The 12,032-nt window shown below is 37.9% G+C and overlaps 1 protein-coding gene across 6 annotated transcripts in view; it reads left to right on the top strand.

Annotated features, from left to right (window-relative positions):
• Positions 1-12,032, top strand: part of HOOK3 (hook microtubule tethering protein 3) — an 85,816-nt gene that overhangs the window by 46,423 nt on the left and 27,361 nt on the right. For 5 of the 6 annotated variants that reach the window (XM_064402875.1, XM_064402874.1, XM_064402878.1 and 2 more), the window contains 6 exons: positions 169-332; positions 2,441-2,581; positions 4,048-4,249; positions 7,533-7,643; positions 10,104-10,191; positions 10,761-10,830. In XM_064402875.1, coding sequence (XP_064258945.1) covers positions 169-332; positions 2,441-2,581; positions 4,048-4,249; positions 7,533-7,643; positions 10,104-10,191; positions 10,761-10,830 — 776 coding nt within the window. The remainder of the gene's footprint in view (positions 1-168; positions 333-2,440; positions 2,582-4,047; positions 4,250-7,532; positions 7,644-10,103; positions 10,192-10,760; positions 10,831-12,032) is intronic. The other variant, XM_064402877.1, reaches the window with a different exon arrangement.

Raw genomic sequence — 12,032 nt, 5'->3', positions numbered from 1 at the left:
AATTGAATACCTATTCAATTATACAGTGTATTCTTGTGAAATGTGATTAGTGAAGCCTGCATGTTTCTGTTTGTTGCATCTGTTGATACTTCATTATGAATGTGAAAAAATACTGCTCTCTGTACCTGGGTAGGTTAATTATTCTTCTTCATACTTTTATTACCACAGGTTGCAGCCCTCCAAGAGGAGAAGAGCAGCCTGCTTGCCGAGAACCAGATTTTGATGGAACGTTTAAATCAATCTGATTCCATTGAAGATCCCAACAGTCCTGCAGGTCGTAGACACCTGCAGCTGCAGACACAACTAGAACAGCTCCAAGAGGAAACATTCAGGTAGAAAAGCTGCACTTGGTTAGGTTGGTTGTTTGTAGCTGGCAGTAGAGGTGACTTAGATATTTCTGGTTCTGCTGCAAATGTGAATTAGTATAATGGATGGTGTATAGCCACAGTAGTACAGTTTTTGAAGTGATGTATACATTATAATTTCACTCTTTGGAAGATGCAGCATTTAAAAAAATCACAGTTTCTTAATGCTGAAGTGTTTTATATGTCACTCTGATGTGAGTTACTTTGAATTGTTTGTGTGCAGTCATTTCACCCGTGTGAAATGCTAATGAAGTCAGTGAGAAGGAAAAGTAGCATGCTTTCCTTTATGCAAATGATTCTGATTGTATTTTTAAGGCCTAGTAATTCCTAGATGAAAGTTATCTACAGGCTGTACTGCTGGAGGCATTATCAACGTAGGAGAATATGTCCTTACCTGAAATTTGGATTTGAAAACATTTCAGAGATGATGAAAGATAGAGATTATCCATCTAGGAGTTCTACACTTTATTTACATTTCCCCCATAAGTGAAAATACAGTTCCTTTTTAAACATCCTTTCTGGTCCTCTTGACTGTTGCTTTCAGGCTGTGTAAGCCTGTTCTGCTGAAGAAAGCTGGTTCACTTCACCATAACCTTTTCATTCTCTTTCCCTTACTTTCCTTCACTTTGTGAGTGAAATGATAGTATTTCTTTCTTTACACTGCCAGCTTTTCTTTTGGTACCTTCTTCTCATTGCCTTTTTCCAATTCTTACAATACATGCCATGTTACTTTCCTTTTTTTTTTGTGTTTTGCCTTTTTTCCGATTCCTCTTGCTAAGCCTTTCCTGCTTATTCTGACATATCATCTCCCATCAGTTCCTTGAAAAACATTCCATGTTTCTCTTTCACAACAACTAGTACCTGGATTTTTTTCTTTTTATACATCTACCATGTAAAGGAATAAGGCAATGTTGATGTCCCTTTTTATCTCTTCTGATTCATCTCCATACTCTGCAGTGATTCCTGCCTGAGTCTGGTATCGATTACTGTTCAAACAGATTTTGTCCCATATTCAATATCTGCACTGTCTGTTACTGTAGTTTCAGGTTCTGGTCATTGTAAACTGTTTTCGTATGTGAGACTCATTCCCGGTCTCCTTTACCTCCTTCCCCTGTTTTCATATTATGTGGTTTCTGGTGGCAATTTGTATGTGTTGCTTCCAGCTCTACCTCATCAAGCAGGACATTTGTATAGCTTAAGTGGTGCCTTGTGTGGTACACCACTCTTCCTCCTAGTCTTGCCTCTTTGTGCTTTGACTGTTCTGGTCTGTCATGATCCAGATCTTTGTTGTTTCTTGTGTGGATGACTCAAAGATTTTTCTCTTGTCTCTGTTCTTGTAGATTGCTTTTGGACACTCTGACTTTTTTTCCCCTCATGTCCTTATCTCCTATCCTTGATTATTTTTGTTTTAATTTCAGAGCAAAATCACAGTAGGACTTTGTGGTTTGGGTTGTCCTATTCATTCAAAATACATTGAAAATTTTCTATTACTTACTCCCTTTGTTCACTGCCAGGTTAATAGAGCTTTGACTATGCATAGTGTATGCAAGCAGTTCAGCATCTTTAGTCAGAGTTCTTTACTTGTTAACTAGACAGCCTGGTTCTCCCAATGTACTGGGCATGCACAGGTTCTTTATGAGTAAATAAATAAAGCCACTTCAGTGACAGGTCTACGGCATTTATAACATCTTACAATCAGGTCAGTGTTGTTGAAGGTAGATGAGTTGTACAGCTGAACAGAATAGAATAAAGATGTCACATTCAAACTGTGGATGTCCGATGAAAATTCTCCTTAAGCTTCCCTTGTGTTAAACTACTGTTACAGAAGGAAATCTCAGGTTTTGTTTTTACAGGAACATATGTTACCTTGTGAATTTTCAAATAGAAAGACTGATATTAAATTTGGAGCATTGATAAAGTCAATCTGCTTTTACATTTTGAATAAGCACATTGTGTTGTTGTTTTCCTTCACTGCAGCAGGAGGCTATTTTGTGAGTTCTTAGAGGGGATGATGAGGAAAGGAACTGTGGCTCAGGATGAGAAATTATTTCTTGGGGTTCTTTTCATTCTTACAGATTAGAAGCTGCAAAAGATGACTATCGAATACGCTGTGAAGAACTAGAAAAGGAAATTGCGGAATTGAGACAACAAACAGAAGAGCTTACTACACTGGCAGAGGAGGCTCAGTCTTTGAAGGACGAGATAGATGTACTCAGGTAAATTTTGTTCCATTAACTCTTTATTAACTACTACCTTTTAATCTGTATAATTTGTATACTTGATCTACAATATCTTTTGTTTAAGTGATTTAATATTAAACACTTTCAATGCCAAGATTCCTTGGATCCTCCAGTTTAGGTACGCAGATGGACACACAATTCAGCTTGAGTAAAATAGTTGCTTGTTTTGTACCTAATCAATAACTACTAGAAACTTATCATTCTATGCTAATTCATGATTATAACAGGGCACCCACTGGTCTCTTTGAGTATGCAGTATTCACCTTCATCATGCCTCAGGCATCTGTTCTCATCAGAGAACTAGGCTGTTTCCTTTCCTGGGTTTGCATTGTTTGGACTTTGGGTGGTGCTTTTGGCTTATCATGTAATATTAGTGTGAACAACATCTGTTGCAGCTCTTGTTCCCACTGGATTTTAGCAATGAAAATTGTCATGATTTGATGATAATAGGGGTTTATAGAGTGGGACAGCCACTTTTATTATGGAGCATATTCCTTCAGTATTGGCATCTATTGCCATGGGTTATTCAGAGCAGTTACACATTCTCTCCAGCAAGACTTAATTTAATACTGCTTTTTCTGATTCACCATCAGCCTTCTACCAAAGCTGTCTGTCTTTATCCCTTCTGTCGTTAATATAAGGAACGAACCCATCAGGCTGCATAAACTGTGTGGGTGGCATGGGTTCAAATAGCAATTCCTTGTCCCAAGAGAGAGGCCCTGCACCTCACTGAGGATTATACTAGCTAGCTTGCCATAAACCGATGCATTAATTCGGTGGGAGATTCCCTGGATTTCACAGGAAATTTGGTCTGTAAATTGGTTGATTCTAAGATGAAACTGGGAACAGTAATAGTAGTAAAGGTCTTTGGGCGAGGCGAGTTCCATTGTAATCTTGGGAGTGCAGCAGGTGGATTGGTAAAACTCTGAAAAGCTGAAGCCTGGTGTTTCTTTTTCTTTTGTCCTTTTTTTTTTTTAGAAGGAATCAAGTTTCAAAACTGTTAAGGTTTTTCTGTGTCACCAAGTACAAATGTCTAGTAGAGAGATCTTTATTATTTTAGTCCTGGTTATCATTAAAACGAACTGAATGGCAGAAACTTTTCTTCTTTACTCTTGAAAATTTAGGACAGAAGATAATTGGAATTGAAAGGAAATGAGTGGGAGTGAGGTTGTTTTAGCTATTATTTTAAGGTTGGAAGCAGATAAGGTTGTGTTAGGAAGAGGGACAGGGTCTAAAAGAAACTTCAGCAGCAGCTCTTAGAGTTTACAAATAGTTATGGGAAGAAAACAGACAAAAATGAAAACATCAGTAATAGGAGGATATGATTGCTTTATTGTTCCTCCCATGAATGTCTTCTACATTAAGAAAAAACTGTAAAGAAGCATTTTAAATTCTGTTAATTCATTTTTGGAGTTCAAATTTGATACAAATTGTCCCTTCAGGCATTCTTCTGATAAAGTAGCCAAGTTAGAAAGCCAAGTAGAGTCATACAAAAAGAAACTGGAGGACCTGGGTGATTTGCGGCGGCAAGTGAAGCTTTTAGAAGAGAAGAATACAATGTACATGCAAAATACCGTGAGCCTGGAGGAAGAACTAAGGAAGGCCAACGCAGCACGCAGTCAGCTGGAAACATACAAGAGACAGGTGAGGACAGGCATCATCAGTGCTGTAGTACTCTCTGTTGTTCAACACTTTGTCTTCATAACATGGCTAATACCTCAAAGTAAAAAAAAAAAAGCTATGAAAAAAACCAATTCCTGTTTAGAAGACTTACATGTTTTATAGGTACTTGGTACCTTTGTCCTTCTATTCTGCAGCTCTTGTCATTACTACAATTTTGTTACTTTGTCAAAAAGCAGTATTTCTTGAATTTAAAAACTCACCAGATGTGAAGTTGGGGTTTTTTTCCCTAAAATTATTCCAAATTCATATTCAGTAGTGGGGCTTGAATTAGAGACTGTTCTTTCAGAAAAAGTATCCACTTCTCACTTACAATTTTCCAGCAATGAGGAACACACCACAGCTAAGGTAAGTCGTTCCTGTGGTTAAATAACTCCTTTTTTAAAGGTTCTTGTTTCTCTGATACATCTGAATTTTTCACTTAAGACAGGAGGACACATGTTATCCTTATTGTTCGTGTGCACTAGTGGAATAGAAAATGTGTCAGCAGCACACTCTGTGGAGTGAAAGGCACCTATTTATCCTCCTGATTATCCAAGTGCCATGTGATGCTGTTTCTTTGCAGCATATGCTTAATCGTGTTTCTGCTTCTGTACTTCAGGGACACTGTATCATTCTGGTATTCTTGTTACAGGGCATGGTTTATTAAAGCAGTAGTGCCTGCTCTGTATTTCTGACTGATCGAACAGTCACAGCACAGGGGTCCCTGTTATGTCAGTTTACCATAGAATAAAGTATAGAAACTAGCACTAAACAATACTGAAAGCCCAGGAGCAATGTGTCTCCCTAAGATTTGACAGATTTTTTTTCCCTGCGCTTGGCGATCTCAGTGTTTAAAACAAATTATTTCAGCCTATGTGAGCTAATTTTAAATACAGCCCAAGTGATTTTACCAGAAAAAAAAGAACTTGGACAAGAAAAATTGTCCAAGGGGCAAAGAGAAATGTAAATGTAGAAAGGAATGGCCTTCCACACATGAGTAGTATCAAGTTTACTGGCAACCCAATATTTCACTCCGTTACACAGCTGAGCATGTGATATGGTTGTGTAACCTCAATGTCTGCATTTGATTATTCTTATTTCACCAGCCAAAAGGATTTCGGAAGGGCCAATCCCATCAGTTGTGCTGCTGAAGTACTCCTTTCCTTCAGTGTATTTTATGTGTAGGGTTTCCTGTATGAGGAGCTGTTGTGTGGTGCAAAACTGTTTACTGACTGAGACTGGAATAAGCCTCAGGTGTCCTGTGGCAGATGTGTTTTTATTCACCTAACTACGATGTCTCAAAATGAACACTCTGTGTTTGTCTTCAGTGTCTGTAAGACTGGGCTCCTTTTGAAACCTGCCTGTGACTCATAAATCAGAAAATTATTTTTCTGGGAATCCTGAATTGTGCTATCAGAAGTAAGCTGGATGTAAGGCCTATGATGTTATGTCACTGCTGAGTTCTAGTGTGCTCCTGTAATGGAATATGTCTTGTGTGGTGTTTGAAAGATCCAACCTGACTCATGAGGACACCATTAGAGAGTTATTTCTTTGGCTTAGAATCATTGTGCATTGCAGATCAACATGGTTCATTCAAATTTCTATAGTAATCTGCAAGGAAATTGCATCTTCACTGCATAGAGCAATCTCTGTGAGGTGGGGTTGAGTGGTATTCTTTTGTTTTCACTCTTCTGAGAGCAAGCACAAGCCTTTTCTAAGAAACTTTATTTTGGCATAAAGAATTGAAATGTAAAGACTGCAGGATTTTTTTTTGTAGTTTTAATTCAGCCCCTTTGTGCATGTGCATTCTGATGCATAGTTAACAGTATGTCTTGCTTTTATTTGTTGCAAGATTCCTGCTTTACTCATTCCACATACAGATAATGCTTAGTGAATGTGTAGCAGTTCATTTTTTTTTTGTCTTCTGCATTATCATGAAACTGTATGTTTTTATGTACACTCACAAATCCTAATTCAAGACAAATTTATTTTCTGCAGTGTTTTTCTACATACCATAACCTTAGCGTGATTGGTTACAAACATAGATGCATTTGTTTCCATTTGAGGTGAAAATACTAGTATTCTGCAAATTGTGGCACTGTCACTGGTGAAGGCCTGCAGTTGTTTGTTATACCTGCAGTTATTTTGATAGCCTTAGTGATCAATGTCACATCTGAAAAATGAAATATTTTCATATCTGACATGTTCATTTCTTTTAATCTCAGAAAACACAGGCCTGTACTGGTTTTGCAGCCTTTAATTTAGGAACAACAGCAGCAAAGTACTCTAAGAGTTAGGACCCTGCATATTTTAGGCCTTGTAGTTATTTTGCTATAGTTGTACACATTGAAAATAAAAGGCCATTAGAACCACTGGGGAATCTTGATGTAGATATGGCTATTGCTTTAATCATTTCCTTTGTAATCTAAAAGCCATGAAAAAGCCTTCTTATAAACTATTTCAGAAGAAGCTGTAGGTCTTTAGCTGAGTCTTCATTCAGCTTTTGTTTTTGCAGGTCAGTTTTTATTTAGCTTATTTGCTCTCATGCTCTCTGCATTATAAGCTTTACTAGTGTTCTGGGAATGAATCTTTGCTAGTAAAGGCTGAAAGTTTTGAAAAGGGAAGACTTCACTGATTTACCTTCTGTTGTGCTCAGCTTTCACACTTCTGCTCACTTAATTTTAAGAGTTCTTTACTGATCTGTAGTTGAAAGCACACATGTGGCAGTGTTTCTCACTGAAATAAAAAAGAATTGTTTGGAGCCTGTAGCTGAATCTGTGATAGTTTATTAAAAATTATTAGGACATCTCAGGTTAGGGAATGTTACCTGGCTGTATAAACTAGTAGCTGAATTCTGAGTAAGGCTTGTGAAGTAAAGTTAACAAAAGACTGGCTTTCCTAGGAGTCTTTTCTTTTTATTAGACTTTTCAGAATGCAGAAAGATTCTTCTGCTGTTCCTAATCTTTTTGTTCCCTAGAACTACATGGATTTTTTTCTGCAAACCTTTCTTGAGTTTAAATTCTTGTTTTAGATGTAGTGAAAATCACATTCTTTCTCTCTTTTGCTTGCACTAAGATACAGTATTTGAATGCTTTTTATTTTGATGAAACACAGAACAATTGATGAAAGAAATTTTTAGTATGTCCTATAAGTAACTATTTCACTTGTTTTGCAACATGACTTGTGGTGCATTGTAATTGGCTACTTTGTCTTGTGTATTTTGTTTTAACATTTGCAGACACATTATTGATTCTTGTTCTCACAGGCAGTTGAACTACAAAACAGGTTATCTGAAGAATCCAAGAAAGCTGATAAATTAGATTATGAATGCAAACGACTGAAAGAAAAAGTAGACAGCCTCCAAAAAGAAAAAGATGTAAGTGCCAAGGTGTTATTTTTTTGTTAGTAACAATAGCAGCTTTGTATCATTTATAACACAGAGTTGTGGTAATTATAGTTAGTCGTCTTTTTAAATAAGGAAGTCTTTTTCCTTGAAAATTTTCTAATGTTTGTGTACAAGATAGTTTTTAAACCTAAGAATTGTACAGCATGGAATAAAGTGACTGTACAAAATCACATGCAAACCATTTTTAAGAGGAAAAGCCTTCATATTTGGCATCTGAAGTTCTTTCCTGGTCATTTACCATGAGAAAGTTAATAACTACCCAGGGTAATTATTATGTATTCTGAAAATTTACAGAATATTTATTTGCAACAGGGTTTCTGCAGTATCATCCTGGAACTAAATTCCTGTTGCTTTTCCCCCCTATGACATTCTTTGGGTTATCATCAGCATGCTTCTCTTTGTGGAGTCATCACTAGTGTAGGAAGAGTCTTAGTAGTTGTGTAGAGGGAAATGTCCTTTGTGGCAATCTCACCTTTTATGACAGCTCCTTGTTGACCTATCTTGTACTGCCTATGTGGAACACACAGGGTAGATACGAATTTATCCCCCTCTTCTTGTGTCATTTGCTGCTAGTGATTCTGTGAATAATTGCTTTGTACTCTCTTGCTGAGACTGGACCTTCCAACTTCTCTTACACGCTGTCATTTCTCAACGGTTGATTTCAGCTTGTTTCTTATGAATGTATATGCAGTTGGTTCAAACTACCTAAAATCAATGTCAGCAATTGCAGCTAGCAGTTTCTTAGGCATGTTTTAATTAAAAGTCTATTGATCCAACTATCAAAAACTCTGCAGGCTTTTTCTCAATAGTCATATTTCATGTCCAGTTATTTCCAGATTTCCAAGCCCAGCACTTAAATATAATTTGAACTGAAAGTTTTCAGTTACTTTATGTTCATAGGCCATTGATTCCCATATTTTATTAAATTTTCAAGCTCTGATAGACACTTGACCTTCACATCACTTCCATCTGCCTTCAAATCAGGTTGGAATGCACATAATAGCTGTGTTGGTATTGTGCTTTGGCTTTCTTTCCTGCTTTTTATTTTTAAATTATTTTTTCTAATTATTTTATGTTGAACAATGGTGAAGTTGTTTCAGTGGCTTATCCATGGCTCAGCGGCCCATTTCATCTTGCACAAAGGATCTGAATTGCAGGCCATTTTTATGTAGTTCTGTTATTTACCCTATGGCAAATAGCTTTTTTTTTTGAGCTAGATGTTGTTCTTAAGTGCATTCTTTTGAATGGGTATGCACCTGTGAGAAGTAAATTACAGCTAAAATCCCTCATCCGGAGAATTTAGTGTTTCACTGTATCACCTACTCTTTCTGTTCTCTGTTGTCAATATGTATCAGTAAAGTAGCCCACCACAGGTTACAAACTAGGTAGTGGTATCTTGTCGGCTGTATTTTGGAAATAGTTACTGAAATTGCTTATATTGTTTTCATTATGTTCTGGTAAAGCATGGTAGTGTTTGCTATCTTCATCAAAGTAGCTTGGAATTTTACCTCTGTGTTATAAGTACTGTGATAATTATTGAGCTGCTTGTACCAGTGAAGCCCTAGAGCTTTTTCTGTTCACTAAAACATTCTGGCATTTGGCAATCAACTGTTAGTAAAATGAAATGCTGTCAGCCAACACAACTCCATGCCTATACCGAGGCAAGGTCTATCTTGGACCATTTAGTAATACTGAACCCGTCTGATTTTGGAGCAAACTGCAACTTGGATCATTACATCCAAATACATAGCAAACTCTTTCCTCTTTTTGACTCTTGGCAACCTTCTGGACAAAAAAACTTGGTGTTACCTGTTGATTCTCATTTTTTTGCCAGAAGGGTAGTTGTGCCAAATTGAAGGATTATTTACCTGATGCTACTGAATAGCACATCTGTCTGGATACCAAAGTGATCCAGTCCTGTTCTTCAGTTCTCTTTGGACTAAGTCTTAAGCAACGAGTTTTCTTTCATAGCCAAGACACTGGTGAATGACAAGGACAGCTGACACACAGAAGGAATGTGATATGGAAATGTGTTCTCTCAACTGTCTTCCATTTCCCTTGGAATCAACCCTAATGAAAGGAAAACAGCTGAGTGGCCCTGTGGATACTATTTACTACCTGGTAGCAGAATGTTATACTTGGTCACTAATGTCTTGATTTTGTAAGCTTATACCCCTGCTATTTTTAGTCCAATCAGATCAGCAACCCTTTTCTGAAAAAAAAAACAAAACCAAAAAACAAAACCAAAACCCAAACCACTGTTCCTGTGGAATATATAATACTTACATTTATTCTGTTATGGAATAGACTGATACCTTAATTTGAAAGTAATTTCTAGAGTTACATTAAATAATTTTAAAAATTTTGAAGGCTGTTAGAGATGGATTTAGACTGCCAAGACTGATATTCATTCTCTTTCCAATTATTCAGAGATTAAGAACAGAAAGGGATTCTTTGAAAGAAACTATTGAAGAACTTAGATGTGTACAAGCTCAGGAGGGTCAACTCTCCACTACAGGTAAAGGACAAATAAGGAGATTAAATGCCTCTTTTCTAAAGTGTACACGAGTTTTCTGTAGAGTGTTGAATGCACTTTTGTTTAGCACAGAATAAATTTAATCTCTTCTAAAATCAGCAGTGGAAAACTTCAGCTATTCATAGCGTCATAAGCAGGCAAAAGCTTAGAATGTTATTTGACTCAATCATAAATTTTAGTCTCCTCTCCAGTGGGATATTTTTGTAATGTGTATCTGATTTCTATATAGTTACATAGTTTTCTTTAGAGACATTTTCTCTTGCTGTTTCCTGTGTTATAGTTCATTTGTATGTGTAATCTTGTGTACTTTGTAGTTCTTAGATAAGATAATGAGCAGGAAATAAACTGCAACATTATTTCTTCAGAATGCATTGAATCAGACGTAATGGACCAAATGAAAGAAAGACCAAATGAAATGGTGTTTGTCTGTCAGTCTTGCTGTAGCCTGACTTTGTGTCGTTTTACATTGTCTAGCAGTAGTGTGAAGCTTCTAGAACAATGTCTACTTCTTGTCATGTGAAAAAGTCAGTGGTATGCTTTTCCTTACTCAGGATTGATGCCTCTGGGAAGACAAGAGCCTTCAGACAGTTTAGCAGCAGAAATCATTACTCCCGAAATAAAGTAAGCTAATGCATGCTTTGTTTTACTAACCTCTACAACCTCTTCAATAACCTCTTCAATGGCAAGTTGAACATTAGTTGGCAGTGCCCTGGCAGCCAGGAGGCCCAACTGTGTCCTTGGGGGGCACCAGCCAGGCAAAGGAGGGGATTGTCCTGCTCTGCTCTGCACTGGGGCAGAATCCTGTGTGCAGTTTTGGGTGCCACAATATGAGAAAGACATAAAGCTCTTAGCATCCTAAGGAGGGCCACAAACATGGTGAAGAGCCTTGAGCGGAAGCTCTGTGATAAGTAGCTGAGGTCCCTTGATCTGTTCAGCCTGGAGAAGAGACTGAGCAGAGATTTTATCCTTCCTCATGGGACAAAGAGGAGGGGCAAACACTCGTCTCTTCTCTGTTGTGACCAGTGTCAGGGCCCAAGGGAATGGTCTGAATTTGTGTCAGGAAGGTTTGTCTTGGATATTAGAAAAAGGTACTTGTTGCCCTGTTCTGATTGCCTGTAGCTTGATGATGGTACCAAAAGAATTGAGTATTTATGAGTAATAATTAAGGGGAAGGTCACAAGGCAGATATTCTGGTGGGTGTGTTATAGATCACTTCTCTGGGATATTATGCTATAAGGGGCTGGGAGATATCTTGAGATTGCTGGCCCTTCTTCTTATGGAGGACTTCAACTTACCAGATGGCTGCTGCAAATGCAGCACAGCAGAAAGGGATCAGTCTATCTTCTTCAACTGTGCAGAAGATAACTTTCTAACATAGCTGCTGAGCAAGCCAACTAGGGAAGATGTGGACTCACTGTTTGTAAGCAGGAAAGGTAGATGGTGTGATGATCAGAAGCCATTTTGGGCACAGCAACCACTCAGTGAGAGAGGTTTTGATTAACAGAATTAAGGAGAGAGGCCAGCAGAACCTCCACTTTGGACTTCTGTAGGGCAGACTTTGACCTGTTTACAGGCCTGGTTGACAGAGTTGCTTGGAAGTCAGTCCTGAAGGGCAAATGAGTCTGGGAGGGCAAGAAGGAACTGTTAAGGTGAAGGAGCAGTCTGTCTCCGTGTGCCAGATGGTGAGATCAGGAAGAGTGGCTTGGCTGCACAGAGAGCTTTGGTCAGAACTCAGGATAAAAAAGATTGTATTGTGTTTGGAAGAAGGGGCAAAGCCATGCTCAGGAGGACTACAGAGATGTTGTGCTGTTAATGCAGGGAGA

This window comes from Passer domesticus, chromosome Z (assembly GCF_036417665.1).
Source record: "Passer domesticus isolate bPasDom1 chromosome Z, bPasDom1.hap1, whole genome shotgun sequence".
Lineage (NCBI taxonomy): Eukaryota > Metazoa > Chordata > Aves > Passeriformes > Passeridae > Passer > Passer domesticus.
The sequence above is the reverse complement of the archived record's forward strand: the minus strand, read 5'-3'. Positions and strand labels throughout refer to the sequence as shown.